This window comes from Harpia harpyja, chromosome 2 (genome assembly GCF_026419915.1).
Source record: "Harpia harpyja isolate bHarHar1 chromosome 2, bHarHar1 primary haplotype, whole genome shotgun sequence".
Classification (NCBI taxonomy): Eukaryota; Metazoa; Chordata; class Aves; order Accipitriformes; family Accipitridae; genus Harpia; species Harpia harpyja.
In genome coordinates, this window is record NC_068941.1 from 77,398,232 (window position 1) to 77,413,926 (window position 15,695).

General features: G+C 38.6%; 1 protein-coding gene across 5 annotated transcripts in view; it reads left to right on the plus strand.

Moving 5' to 3' along the window:
• TBC1D14 (TBC1 domain family member 14) overlaps positions 1-15,695 on the plus strand; it is a 76,470-nt gene that overhangs the window by 39,759 nt on the left and 21,016 nt on the right. For all 5 annotated transcript variants that reach the window (XR_008234178.1, XM_052780547.1, XM_052780546.1 and 2 more), the window contains 7 exons: positions 3,920-4,038; positions 6,733-6,815; positions 9,530-9,647; positions 11,204-11,310; positions 12,233-12,313; positions 13,715-13,809; positions 14,811-14,882. Coding sequence is in view for 4 of the 5 variants with exons in the window: in XM_052780547.1 (XP_052636507.1) it covers positions 3,920-4,038; positions 6,733-6,815; positions 9,530-9,647; positions 11,204-11,310; positions 12,233-12,313; positions 13,715-13,809; positions 14,811-14,882 (675 nt within the window). In the remaining variant the exon portion in view is untranslated. The remainder of the gene's footprint in view (positions 1-3,919; positions 4,039-6,732; positions 6,816-9,529; positions 9,648-11,203; positions 11,311-12,232; positions 12,314-13,714; positions 13,810-14,810; positions 14,883-15,695) is intronic.

The window sequence follows — 15,695 nt, forward strand, 5'->3', positions numbered from 1 at the left end:
ACATTGTACTCTGTTTGAAATTGCATTCTCTTCTTACTGGAATAAAAGATCATTTTCACAAGCTTTTGTCTTCTGTGAATTTTGGGTGGTTTTTGGTTTTGTTGTGTTGGGGTTTTTTGGGGGTGTTGGGGCTCATGGGTTTTTTTTGTTTATTTTTTAATTTTCCCTGATTAAAAAACAGTCTTGTAGATAACGACTGTCACCAACAGACATTTTTATTCTTTTTTGGCTACCACTGAAAAGGATGAAATTACTACAAAGGACTCATACTTGTAATCTGATAAAATGTGCCACTCCCATTTTTGTGCTGGTCTGGCTTCTTTACTGTAGGGTAGTGCTGAGTAGAACATGTCAGTGAATGCTTGCTGAAATGCAGGGTGGGCTTTTGCTCTTTTAAGAGGTTTGAATAACTGTACTAGTGTGCCAATACTGTAACTAGCCACCCATATTCCAAAATAAAGCATTCCTTAACCAAGAAATTCTTGGAAGAATGATATGCTTAGTGCTGGTGTGGAAGACTTTGTGCTTAGCTGAATGAGATTTCCAAGTTAATTCTACTGTACATAATAAAATCCCCATTGCAGCCCAGTGTGTACAGTTTTTCTCGCCTTCCAAAAGCAATTTTGCTCTGCAGTTGGCTTTCAGTGAAAGAAGACCCTGAAAATAATTTTCGTAAGCTAAAATTAAGCAGTAACTTCTACTGTAATAAGCATTGGGTGCATGTGTTTTAATGTCAAGTTCTGTGATGCTTTAGGGAGATCGATATGATGATGTCTGCATATTAGCAGTTGCTTGTGGATGCAAAATGGTTTTTCTTTCACTAGTAGTGTCTCAAAGGAGTAAAAATGTTAGATTTAGGGTCAAGGTTCACCTTGTCCGTGGAAGCAGTAATAGAGGTTAATATTTGATGGTGTTAATTTGTGAAAAATAGCTAATAAAAAAAAATAAGTCTTCTAATAGAAACTGGGAAAAAGTATAGCCATTTGCTTCTTTCCTGTCAGCACAGTGGATATAGTCTGCAGTTGATGGTGCAGCTGAAGCACATTATGATGGTGCACTCATACACTGGTGACCATCAGCTGCTTGCAAGGAATTATTAATGCAAGAATAATGTCTTAGCTGTCAATCACAATACCTTTTTTACTAGATTTCTTTGCTTATTTTCTCACTGGAGGTTTGGGGGTTTTTTTAGTGAATAGCTTTGTCAGCATGAGCGCTATCCCTTTACTAAACAAAGCTAGGTACTATTCAGTGGTTGAAATACGTTTTTCTTGATTCTTTTCCTTGCTTTCAAACTGATGTAATGCATAGCTGTATTAACTGGTATTAATGAGCCAGACATTCCAAATTCATGACAATGTTTCCTGTCAGCAATGCTGGCATCATAGGATTGATTGTTGAGACAGTGCCCAGTTAGCAAGGAAAAAGAGGGGTTTTCTATCTCCCGAGACCTTCACAGTCCCGCATCTATGAGTCCCACAGAACTAGCTTGAACTAGAATTGAATTGTACGAGACAAGAGTAGAAAACCACATCCATGTTGCTCTGCATTCATGTGTGTTTTTCATCCATCCTTTTTTTTAAGGTGGGGTTGGAGAAGGCCTTTCTGCAAGTGGTAGGGATCCTGTTTTAGTTTCTGAATGATCCAGGCTGTTCTGATTGTGTTGGAAAGGCTGGCTCTATTGCCCAAGGAAGTTTTGACATAATTGACAGGTTAGGTTGAGAGAAAGAAATTGGTACCATTTGAGGAGCTGTTTGTGCTAATGGGAAAAAGTCTATGGCTGGAACACTGTTCATAGTGCTCATTTGCAATGATTAGTTTTCACAGTATAGTTTACTTTTTTTAATTTTAATAGAAACGGCATAAACAAGCTACACGTGAAAGCAGGTTTTTGGAAGTGGCAAAATTCATAATAAGGTTGAATGTAAAAGTATCTGTAATATGGATTTGGTTTTTCTGTAGGACTGTTTAATTGTGTTTGTTGTTTTTATATCACTGACACTTCGAATACTTCATGTTTGCTATAGTACTTCAAGCTTTGGAGTAGATGGAAGTTGTGTAAAGGTTGTTTTATCCCAGTAGGTCGTGGTTTTGGTACATTGTCTTCCAAAACAATGTTTGTAGGAAAAATAAAAATAGTACGGTACATGTAATGCCAAATCCTCTAATGTAGATCATAGTGAAACAGTAATTAAGGGTGGTAGGACCTCTGAGGGGCTTACTCTCCTCTCAGAGCAGAGTCGGCTTAGACCAGGTTCCCAGGGCTCATCTACCTGAGCTTTGAATGCCTTCAAGGTCGGAGGTTCTACCACATCTTGGGAAACTTGTCCCAGTGTTTCACTACCCTCCTAGTGATGGTTGGGTTTTTTTCCTAAGACCAGAATTCCCCTTGTAGCAGTTTATGCCTGTTGTCTTCGTGTTCTTTATACAAGCGCCTCAGAGACTTGTATTCATAGAATCATAGAATCATTTCGGTTGGAAAAGACCTTCAAGATCATCAAGTCCAACCATTAACCATGCCCACTAAACCATGCCCTGGAGTACCCTGTCCACTCGCTTTTTGAATACCTCCAGGGATGGTGACTCAACCACTTCCCTGGGCAGCCCATTCCAAAGTTTGACAACCCTCTCAGTAAAAAAATTTTTCCTAATATCTAACCTAAATCTCCCTTGCCTCAACTTGAGGCCATTTCTTCTTGTCCTATCTCCAGCCACCTGACAGAAGAGACCAACACCCACCTCACTACAACCCCCTTTCAGGTAGTTGTAGAGAGCGATAAGGTCTCCCCTCAGCCTCCTCTTTTCTAGACTGAACAACCCCAGATCCCTCAGCCGCTCCTCATAAGACTTGTGCTCCAGGCCCCTCACCAACTTGGTTGCCCTTCTCTGGACACGCTCAAGCAGCTCAATGTCTTTCCTGTAGTGAGGGGCCCAAAACTGAACACAGTACTCGAGGTGCGGCCTCACCAGTGCCGAGTACAGGGGAACAACCACCTCCCTGTTCCTGCTGGCCACACGATTTCTGATACAGGCCAGGATGCCATTGGCCTTCTTGGCCACACTGCTGGCTCCTATTCAGCCGGCTGTCAACCAGCACCCCCAGGTCTTTCTCTGCCGGGCAGCTTTCCAGCCTCTCTTCCCCAAGCCTGTAGCGCTGCATGGGGTTGCCGTGATTACTACTGTCCACAGCTACCGAAGATCCAACAAAGCCTTCTCCTGTGAAGGCTGAACAAGCCCAGTTCTCTCAGCTTCTCTTTGCACGTCACTTGCTCCAGACCCCAGTCATCTTGGTGCCTCTTTGCTAGTCTTGCTCTGGTGTGTCAGTGTCTATATTACAAACACAAGTTAATACATTATGCTCTGTTATGATTTAGGCTTGTTGTACTTCAGGGCACCGTAACAAGTGTGGGGTTTCTGTCTAACCGTGACTTTAACCTTTTTTTTTTTTTGCCATCATTGAACTCTTGCATCTGAAAATAGCTTGGGTACGAGAAATCTTACCATGAGATTTTAAGACAAGGAGCTTGTGGCTGGTTTTGGCTTCAGTTTCAAAACCATGTAAATCAAAAATATTTTAAATAGGGCTTATTTTGTACCTGAGCTAGTATCTGCTGCTTGTAAGCTGATTCTTAGCAGGACTTTGTAAAAGCAGGCTGTCAGTCAGAGGAAGCTAAGATGCTTCTACAAATGGAATGGAAAAAATGCTTCTACAAATACCATCAAAATTCACTCCTGAACATAAATTTTAACAGTTTTCAGTTCTGAGCTTCCTCCAGTTGAAAAGCTTTAAAGGGACTGCAGTTGGGCAGAGATGTGAAAGCATTATCTTGAAGACTTTTGTAGACCCTTTTTAAATTCTTATGTGCATCACCTTGGTGTTCTCCACTCTTGTAACTTGCCCTGTCTTTTTCTTCTCTAGGAATATGAAGAAAAAACTGGAAGAGCTCACAGACCACTCTCTCCTAAACAGAATGTGAGGAAGAATCTTGATTTTGAACCACTCTCCACTACAGCACTTATTTTAGAGGACAGACCAGCGTAAGTTTTTGGAAGTACCACAGTGAGGATCTCTTTAAAATTAGGCTAGCAAAGCTTTTCTTACTGTGTGTATTTGATTACTCTAATGTAAACAGATGATTTAAAATTTAAAGTAGGTTTTTTTTTTTCAGGCAAGTGAATATGAAAGTGGGATGATTATGAGAAAAATTATTCAAACAAAAGTAACTGTTTTATAATAAAAACAATGGCTTTGTGTGAAAGGAGGTAATTAGAAGAGCAGAGCTCTAGTTTTGAGTAATTCTACCTCCTAAACACAAATAAGGGATTTTTATTTTCCCAGACAGAACATAAGCATAAAAGTGAAGCTGGTATATGTTAAAGAAATTGAGAAGCAAGGATACAGTGTCCTGTTTACACAGAGAAAGACCACACCTCCGTAAATAATGAAACAATAAAATGATTGTTCTGCAGTGGGTTCAGCATCCCATTTTAAAGGTTGTCAAGTACTTGATAAGTTGTTTCATGCTTCTGTTACTGCAAGGAGATTCTTGCATATGCAGGCTAAGTCAGTAACAATTTACTGACAACTGCTTTACCATGGTTTGCTCTTGAATTACACAAATTCAGTCATGCTTAGTCAATTATGAATGGTACCCAGCTTTACAGGCATGGTGTCTGCATTTTTAATATAGCTGTGCATTGATGTAAAGAGCTGGCATAACATAGGTCTGTGTTTTCATCAACAAATCTGTGTGAAGAATGCTCATATCAAAGTAGTCTAGTTGTAGGGTTATTTAAGACACTTTTTGGCTTGACTGGTAGACTATGTAACGACTTCTTGGGACATCTAGAACAATGTAAGAGTGATTGTTTGTTAGAGCAGGTTTTTTTGTGTACAGCTGGAAACAATACGTACTAGCTTATTTGTTGTATTTAAAACCTGTCTGTTGAAAATCATTCCTTATGTGAGACAAACTGAGAAGTACAGTGTTCAGATAGATTGAATTAGTTATACATTACAGGATAACAGTCAGATTTTGCTTTCTTTCCTACTGTTGATAGACTGAGGAACTTCTAGCAGAAAAGGTATTTTTAAGATTCTAAACAACTGAATCATCATTTCTTTTGTCTGGTAGGGAAAACTGCTCTGGACAACAGTGCTGTCATCTGATGAATCTTTCTAGAGAATCTTTTTTAATTGTTTACTTACAGTTTGCATGCTATTTTTTTTTTTTACCTATTAGGCTTTAAGTAATTTCTTTTTGATTTCCTATGACAAAAAGATTTAAGACTTCCAGAAGAAAAGTGCAGTGAGATTTTTTCCAAAATGGCTGCTTTTGATTTTGCACTCACTTGTAAGGTTTAGATAAAACTTGTAGCAAAAATCAGTAAGTATTCCATAGTCCCTCTAGCTTTAACTGGAAAGAGTGTTAGTTGAATCTTAATAGATACTAAACATCATCTCACATGTATGGTGATGTCGTTAAGAGACAGGACAAATAATCTAAGTGATGGAATTTAAGCTAGGAGAACTTTCATTGCTTCATCTGGTTTTCTTTTCCAAACTTTACTCAACTTACACCATTTCTAAAGACTTGGATTTAAAAAAGATGCTGGTCAATTTACAGAAATGAAATTGGAAAAGAGTAGGTTGTCCTCTGTGGTTAACAATGACATTAATGTGAAAATCCACTTTTCTTGTTCTTGTAAAAATCCTGATTCTAAAAAATATTCATAGGCATGTATCACATGGCTATGCATACTGTACAGGTAATATGATGATGTAAATAGTAAAGCATACCACTATTAATGGTGACTGTGTTGATGGCTAGCAGCTGCCTTATGTGTGACACCTTACAGGAATGTGAAAGTGAATTTTTGCATATCTTTTTTATTAACCAAAGATATAAACTGTCCTAGGAGTACAATACAGTGTTCTACAATACAGAAGAACAAAATACTTACCGTCATTTCTTGTTCTGATGTTTTGGTGATCCTGTAGTTGTATGAGATACCTAGTGGTTATGTTAATTACAATATAATTAGCTTAAAGTTAATGTGGTCTGACATATAAGCATGTGTATTTGTATGGCAGAGATGTTACCAGTCCAGGCTTTAATCACAAATCAAAATGGCTGTGTTGGTATTGATAACTGGAGAATATATAGAGGATGACTCCAATGCCACTTGTTGCTGTAGAAGCGAGGGGGAGGAGTTAAGCCTTTAAAATAGAAATGGGGCCTCACAGAGCAGAGGGGAAAAGTAAGCTGGTGTAGGGAGTCATTACTGCATGGGTAAAGAAAGTTGTGCATGTAAGTCTTAAACGAGGTGCACAGTAAGAGAAAGTACAGTCTTGCATCTTATTTGTAGAGATCAGTTTAAATCAAAACTACCAGCTTGGTATATACCAGTATATTCCCTTTATTTATGAAGATCAGCCTGTGGGTTCAGTTGGTTTAATAGTAAAAATGCTGAAATTACCAAACATAAGGAAATTACTCAGCATATTTTGTGTATAAAAGTAGTTGTAGCTGGTCAGTGTTATTTCCTTCTCTTCTGCTGACTCTGGCAAAAAAAAATTCTTTCCAAGGATTTGGTGCTCTACTCTTTGATCAAATATTTTGACAAGAAGCAGTATATGCTTTTCTTTTAGAAGTGTCTAGAATTTTCTTTAGACAGGCATGCCAACTTTAAATACTGATTTTTTTAATTATTTTTTTTTTTTAATTTGAGGAACCTCCCTGCAAAACCAGCAGAAGAAGCTCAGAAACACAGACAACAGTACGAAGAAATGGTGGTTCAAGCAAAAAAAAGAGGTGATGGAATTTCTTGTTGTCGTGGTTTAACCCCAGCCAGCAACTAAGCACCATCCAGCCGCTCACTCACTCCCCCCCCACCCAGTGGGTTGGGGGAGAAAATTGGGAAAAGAAGTAAAACTCGTGGGTTGAGATAAAAACGGTTTAATAGAACAGAAAAGAAGAAACTAATAATGAGAATGATAACACTAATAAAATGACAACAGTAATAATAAAAGGATTGGAATGTACAAATGATGCGCAGTGCAATTGCTCACCGCCCGCTGACCGACACCCAGCCAGTCCCTGAGCAGTGATTCCCCTGCCCCCACTCCCCCCAGTTCCTATACTAGATGGGACGTCACATGGTATGGAATACCCCGTTGGCCAGTTTGGGTCAGGTGCCCTGGCTGTGTTTTGTGCCAACTTCTTGTGCCCCTCCAGCTTTCTCGCTGGCTGGGCATGAGAAGCTGAAAAATCCTTGACTTTAGACTAAAGACTACTGAGCAACAACTGAAAACATCAGTGTTATCAGCATTCTTCGCATGCTGAACTCAAACCATAGCACTGTACCAGCTACTAGGAAGACAGTTAACTCTATCCCAGCTGAAACCAGGACACTTGTCTTCAGAGGAGAGAAGTAAAGTTAAGGGGTATTTCTAAACCTGAAATGCACTTGTGTCAGTCTTGTTGCACTGTAACGTGAGGGATCTGTACCTCCCCCCCAAAGAAGAATCAATCCAGAGAAGAGAGAGGAGTGAAGGTAGTTTCATTAAAAAGCCCCACCCCAAGCTGAAAAAGAAAACAATCCTAGAATCCAGCAGGAAAGAATTTTTTAATTTGTAACCCTTAAATAACTGAGTGGCATCTGTTGGTTTAAAAATTTACTAATATACTGAAGTAGATTATCAGTGAAATTAGTGAAGACTAGGTTTATTTAGCTAACTACAGGATATTTGATAGTTTCAGGTTGGGAACAACTTGTTCAGGCTGTAGTACATAAATACATAATTTTCCACATAGGAAAATGCGTGTAGTTACATGTATTTGATAATCTGTCTCCCACTTAAAATTTACAGCTTCCCCAAGGTTTTGCTCATAATTTCTCGTCTGACATTGTTCACAGAAGTGTCTCAGTAACGCTGTACCATGCATATCAGGTAGAGCTGACAGTAGTGGTTTCCTTCTGCTGATGTTTTTTGACCATCTAGGTTTTCTAATTAAAAACAAGCATTGCAATAATAGGAAATTTGGACTCATAGAAGTTTTGTGTCCAGTGAGAGCTACTGGAAATATTTTTTTTCCAGCTGGCAGACCCCTGAGCCATATGAAACAGTGGAAATGTGATATGAACAGAGGAGTTGCTTGCTTTCTGCAGTTGACATGTTAATAAAAATATCCTCTTGTGGTTTGGAACATCATACACCTACCAGTGAAGTTCTAACTTCATGTGACTCCCATGTTAGTATATCTACTTAATGTGTAGTATTCCAAAGGAGTTTCTCTGTTCTTTCTTTGCACACAGGGTAGATGGTTTGGGAGAAATGGGATGATGCTCAGGTTGGGCTATGGGCCAGGTCGTTGTGCTGTCTTCACTGGACTAGAGTATGTCATTCTGTCCAGATAAATACCCTGACAAACCCATTTTCCCGAAAGCCACTCCAGATGAACAGCTTTGAAGAGTGATGTATTGTGTAGAGGTCAGGAAATCAGAGTGTAAACACCCTCTTCTTGTTTAGAGAAAAATTCAAAGCCTGCATTTAGGCAGGCTTACAAAGAGTTTGTATCAAAACTGAAAATATTATAAGACAGTCGGTATGGTTCTGCTCAGGCACAGCTTCTGTTGGGCTTTAAAGCAGACCCTTCAGGTTGTGTGTGTTCATTCCAAAGACGTTCTTCATGGTACTGCTGTTCTTCAGTTAGTTTTCCTTGCCAGATCAGTACCTTCTCATATTGTAAACAGTGTGTGCGCGCACGCATGCACGCATCCTGTATTTCCACTGTGCTGCTATAAAGAGTGTCTGCCTGCATTTGTTAAATTTCATATATAACAAATTTGCTGGCGGAAGAAATAGTAGTTAATGATGCAAGCAAAAATACTAAGTGATAATGCAAAAATGTAAAATGTGTTTAAACTAAACCTGAAAAATATTTTCTTTTTAATGAACTGAAGGTTTTCAGCAGATATATATTTGTGATGTATGACATCTAGATTAACCGTATGCTAAGAAGCATCAAAAATGTGGCTCTTGTGATTTCCTGACAATATATCTAAATCATAATTTACAAAGACAACACATAAGAGTGAAAACAAAATACAAAATTTGTGCTATTCTAGCCTGTATTTTTGAGTCTGCCATAAAAAAGGGGGTGAGGCTTTATTAGGAAATACTCTGACCTGGCCTACTAGGTGGGACTGTTGGCTGTCAGAGATGCTAATTCAAAGTTACTAATGTGGTTAGATTTGAAGGGTCAAAGGAGCCCTATATTATCCAAATCCCTTTGTCCCATCCATCGAAAATGAGCCTTGTGCATAGTTCCACTTCGTTCTTTATTCACATTGGCATCAGTGCTTAGCTTGCTGTGTGTCTGGGAAATTTTTAGAATTTGAACAGTCCACTGTACATTTAGGTGAATATAGTGTGCTTTTACATGGCTGAATAGCCATGACTAGCTAACTCTGAATATTTGGTTTCTGGTTTTATTAACTTAAAAAGGAAATTGCTTTTCTGCAGAGCTTAAGGAAGCCCAGAAGAGAAAGAAACAACTGGAAGAACGCTGTAAACTGGAAGACAGCATCGGCAATGCTGTTTTAACTTGGAACAATGAAATCTTGCCCAACTGGGAAACTATGTAAGACAGTATGTTATACTGAGTTTTAATTAAAATTGCTGAGTCTGTATTCTGAAAAGAAGTTACAAAGTTAGCAAGTATAATTTTAAAAGGTCTTGGAAGCTTTTGTTTGAAAGTCACTTTTGGACAGCTATGAAGAAAATAAGCAACATACATTTCATTATTTCTACAGGGTGGCTGGAAGTGATGCAGTTCTAATTCTTATTATTTGTCTTCAATGGAGGTTCAGGATAGTCAGAAACTGTGAAACACTGAGAAGTGGTCTGTGGTAAAGAATGTAAAAGCAGAAAGCATAATGCTTGATCACCATGCATTTATCAGAAATGAGCTTTCCTTGGCTACTTGAGCTGTTGATCTTATAATATCAGATGTAGATTGAAGTACGTGTATGGTATTATGAAGACTCTTTAATTACAGAGTGGTATACCTGCTGGGGTAATCAAGTGATGGAAAAGAGAAGTAGGGAAAAAGTTATTTAAAGAAAAAAATTAGGTGCTAAAAGATTTCCTACAAAGACACAGCACAGGCAGTTGGTAAGCTACCTTCGCTGTCAGGTTTTTCATGGACTTTGCTAGTCATCTTAAAAAAACCAACCCCCCCCCAACCCGCACAACAACAACATAAACCAACCTCCACAGCACTCACAATTGCAATGTGCTTAATCATGGAACTCAGTTGTCCTGAGAATATATGCTAAAAACATGGACAGAATTTGATGGAGAACTGAAGTAATAAATTAAGTATAAGCAAATTGTAGATTTATATGTCTGTCTTTAGTATTTGAAGATGCATCTGTTATGGCTGCTGTAAAAATAAGGACACCTTCTCCTGTACTGGTTTATAAATCCAGAAGTTCCCCAATGTATTCACTATTTTACATTTCAGTTCAGAATCTGCTTTTAGATAAATGGATTGTTGTGGGTTTTGTCACTACCACAAACTTTCGTTGGTGCTTAGGTGCTATTCTGTTCCTCCTTCTGGGCTCTCAGATTGATGAACATTAGCTCCAGCCATTTCAAAGCCTGTGTTCTGTTAAAATGTCTTTCATGCTCCCACCTAAAAGTTATTACTTGTTACATCTTCATGCATTTTTCTGGATGGTTAAAGCTGCAAAGCTGGGTGGGAAACTGCATGTTTCATTTGCACAGCAGGATGATGACAGAGGGGAGAGGATAGACTTCCATGACTTGTTGCTGTATATCTTACATGGAGATATCCAGCCTTTAGCATAGGCAGTGGCATAGATAGGGATTTCCTTTTCGTTTGTTTATTTCAGTCCCCTATGAATCTTGCTGGTCAAGTGTGGTTGCAGATTACAGATACTGTGATTGCAGTGCTTCTGTCAAAATAAGCCATTAACTTGGAAGGAAGTAAGCTTTCCTTTACAGTTCAAAGCAAAATAGTACTAAAGAATGGGCATGTGCAAATCGTGTTTGACTGCCTGGCCTGTTCATGTTCATTTTGGTTTGGATCCCTTCAGCAGTGGTAGGAGGACACATTTGCAATTCAGCTGGCAATGAAATATTTCTTAGAATAATCTGTTTTACTTTAAACAGGTGTTGTTCCCGTAAAGTTCGAGAGCTATGGTGGCAGGGCATTCCACCAAGTGTGAGAGGCAAAGTCTGGAGCTTGGCAATTGGCAACGAGTTAAACATTACCCATGGTGAGACTGTTGTTTTGTCTACATTGTCTTACAAAGAGAAATAGTAAGGGGATAGCCTTGTATTTATTAGGGTATCAGAACCTGATGTGTGGGTGTGAGGAGATGTTATCTAGTTATACTCTTTTTTTGTGGTGCTTTGACGTATTTTGTTCAAAAATAGAGTCTCTTTTAATCTTGTAGCTGCTCTGGGATTGCTGCTGTGAGTTGTTTCTGATTATTGCTGTCACTGTGTCTTGCTTTGATGTTAGATGGAAATGGTTAGAATTAATGACTCAAGATTTTTTTTTTCTTTTTGAAATTTAGGATTGTTGTTAATTTCATAATGCCTATGAGTACACATATAGTGTGCTTCCTTTGATTTAGAGAAAGATGTTAGGTTTGTGAGAGACTAAAAGACCCTTGGGAAAATTTGTACTTTTGTTTATATGTGTGTGTGAAAATAGAAATACTGTGCTACTTTGGAGTACAGAAAAACACAGCTCTGAAAGACTAACATATGTAATTAATTCCAACATGGAAATGTGGTAGGCTGCCTGTACTCCTGCTGTATTGTGCTGCTTTTCTGTGCTTGGCTTAGTTACCTTGGGTGTAGTTCTTACATGGAATTTTCTAGACTTATCCCAATTATCCAATCAGACTATAATTTTGAACATCAGTGGTCTGTAAGAAAAGTAAATGGTTGAACATAAAATGCAACTTGTGCCTAGATTGCCTTTCCTTTTCACTTAATCTCAAGTTACAGGTCAGTGGAACAAGTCTTTCAGAACCATAACCTACTTAGAAGTTCAACTACTATGTTAGAGATACTGTTACTTGTAATGACTGGGGCAGCATTGCTCGTATGGTAGGTATTTAGTACCTTACAGTGGACAGGAGCATATACAAATAGTGGACTTCGTTTTCTCCATTTTTCATTTTCCAGAACTGTATGATATTTGCTTGGCTCGTGCCAAAGAGAAATGGCGATCACTTAGCACGGGAGGGGCTGAAGTAGAGTGTGAAGGTATGCTTTTCATGAATGATTTATGCTGTGTTATAGAATAAGAGATTTTGTAAAATTGTTCCTTCAAATGAAATCACAAACTTTAAACAAAAAATTCATCTATAAAGATGTGTCTGGTAAAAAGAAAACTTTTTGTGGAAGCAAGAAATAGCTGTATTCTTTCTTCTCAATGAATCTCTGTTCTCTTATAAAACACACTTGTTCATTTTTCTTTATAAACTCTCTCTAGGTACAGTTCTTATTTGATGCCAATTTGCAGGAAAACTAGGAAAGTTTGGGGATTATAATTTGAATTGCAACACTAAAATACTTTGCTGCATCTGTAGTTTTGGGATTGAAACTCAAATTACAGCAGAAGATTGCATTTTAGTACCTTATTGCAGCTTTGAGCCCATCTCTTGGGTATGTTTCAGAGAGCAGCAATTTATTTTTGCAAAGTGGTTAGAGATGTACTAATTGATTGGAGGAGTTGTCTGTTTTTGAGAGAGTATAAAACTACATGCAGATGCTTGAAATTGCCTTTGGTAAGTAACTATGCTCACCAGAAAAAGGAGAACGAACATACTGGCATTTATCAACAGAAAAATATTTTTGATTGGAAATCCCCTACTTTGTTCTCTTAAGATTGTCTGCATCTTAAATAAGATGACATCTAGTATGTTTCCAGCTTCCTCTTGCACTTTGTTTTCTGGAGCATAGATGCTCATGTGACTGGTGTAAGCATTGGCTAGTGACAACTCTTGTTTTTTGATTGTTCAATAAGTAGCCATAGGTAATTCCCAACTGTACTTACCAGAACAGACAAAATAAAAATAAAATTTTTTGATATCAGAAAGAAAACTATTACTTTAGAAATTTACTTTGTGTGAGATCTGTTTCAGTTATGGAGAATGTATTGCCGTGTCCATGATCTTTAAGAACACATACAAAGAGTAAATAAACATGATTCTGGAAGGAGGCCTGACAGTAGTAGAGATAGGTGGCATCCATCAAATGCTGCTGCTTTAGGACTTCTCTCTCCCACCACAACCTTTCCACAGAGGCAGCTACTTCAGGAGCCACTGGGAAGCCTTGTTGAGGCTGAGGGGTCACAGGTTAACAGGCTTGTGTCTGTCTAATGATTTGTCAGCAGATACCAGTAAAGCGCCTGGCCTGCCTTGCCCTGCATCTTTCCCCCCATCACTTCAAAACATATTGAGGGTCAATGTGCACTGTAGGGTTGCTTTGAGTCAGGACATACTTGCTTCTTAGCCTGTGTGCTGAATTCAGGGAATTGTCCTGTCTGTGCCCTTATTCCCTAGCGTTTGTGTCGAAATAAATGAACTATGCAAAAGTCACTGGGGGGGGGGAAAGAGTGTACACTGATCCATGTAATAAAAGCAGTAACTCTGGCTTTTGTAGATGCTGGATTTTCTGCAGCTGACAGAGAAGCAAGCTTGGAGTTAATAAAACTGGATATCTCAAGAACGTTTCCTAATCTCTGTATATTCCAGCAAGTAAGCAATGTTAACTTTTGTCTTGACTTCTCAGAGAAATTAAGTTTACATAATCTTGCCTGTTCCTTGGTTGAAACAGCCCATTGAGTTCAAGTCTGAAGGAGTAGACATCTTGAGAGGAAAAAGTTCCTAAAGATTTTGGAAAACTAGAAGTAATCTAGAAAAGAGTAAGCTCAAGGTACTACACATTTGGAAGAGGCAAAAACCCAATCTGTTGGCTAATAATCATCATTCATCTAGCCTAGTTCATGCTGGTTTCTGTCTGATGAAGTGATGCCGGTGAGTGTTTCCAAGTCAGTGAATCAACACTGCTGGGTTGCAAATACACGGTAAGTGAGAGAGAGCACAACTCAAGCAAGCAAGCAAGATTTGGTGGCCTTTTTTTGGTTCCATGCACAACCAATTTAACTTGTATGTTTTTGGTGTGCTCTAACAACTCATTTTAACCGGTTGTTTTGTCCTTCTATACACAAATTGCAGCAGCCCTGTAAAAAATTTAGATTGTGATAAATCAACATTTTTGGGTGAAAAACTTTTCCCTTTGGCACTTGTCAGCCAATTACAGTACTTAGTGTAAGATGTGGCAGCTGTTAATAGCCAACAGTGTGAAATTCTTTTTAGCTATACGTGTCATTCTTGATATTCTCTGTGTGTTATGGCATATTGTTGTTGTTTTAACTATTTCCTGCTTTCTTGGCACTACTGTCAAAGTGCTGCTAAGCTATAAGGAATGTCTTAGGCTTACATTCCTCTTGTATGAGGATTTAATTTGTAATTGATGTATTGGATGAACTGTATGCATTTGTAATAAATAGGGTATGGAAGGCTGTTTCATGCTTTTAAAGGCAAAATTACATTGAAAGACTTGGGGCTGTTCAAAGCTGCATAGGGAAATAATGTGTTCTTCATCAGAAGTAATAGATACTGTCTGTAGTACTGAAAGGTTTTTAACATGTTTGTTATATACTGAGATGTATTGTCTTGTTTTTGTTTAATTATAGGGTGGTCCTTACCATGACACGTTGCACAGTATTTTAGGAGCCTATACTTGTTACAGACCTGATGTGGGCTATGTAAGTGAAGAATTTTTTTTTTCAGGGGTGGGGAGGGAGAAGTAGAGGGAGGGAGGATTGTGTTAATCAGTCCTTTGTAGACCACTATTAAATGATTTTGTGGATACTTGTGGGGTTTCTGTGTGCTTTCATCTATTCCAGTACATGCTTGAGAAGTGTATATAATGGTTCTGTTGCTACATTTAAGCTTTTAAACAGGTTAAGTAATTGGAATACTCAAAAGTACATATTTGTGGTGCTTGAAAATGGGAGTCAAAATAGAAGATGTGGTTAAATTGGTCCTTTGAAGTACATACTGTTCTTAACAGCAGTCTTACTGAGACTCTCCTGTTGAGTCTCTTACTCCTCTTGATAGGCATTTCTGTGCCTTAGCACTGTGAGCTTCTGGAACAGTTTTTAAAGCAATGCCCATCGAGGCTACATGAGCGCTCTCAAAGTATTTGAAGTAGTGATTATGAGAGGACTGACTGGATTTCAGATACTTAATTTAGTCTTTTTTCCCAGAGCAGGGATATATATAGGAGCTTATTCTTTATTTGGGAGCAGTTGTTTTAGAGAAGGCAAATGTAGAAAGATAATGTTCCTATTCTCTGAGTAGTATGCGATGCTTGGCAAAAACTGCTGAGTGTGACTGCTGGGAAACTAGAAGAAGGGCAGATCAGGTGGTGTGCTTTATTTGGCATGGAACCTGTTGTTGTGTTGGGAAGGAGCTTGTTCCTCAGGTTTGCAGGAAGGACTGTCACACCTTGGTCCGTGTGACTCTGCAATGGCAGTGCTACACCCTCTGAGTGAGCGAGCTTTGCCTAGATTCAG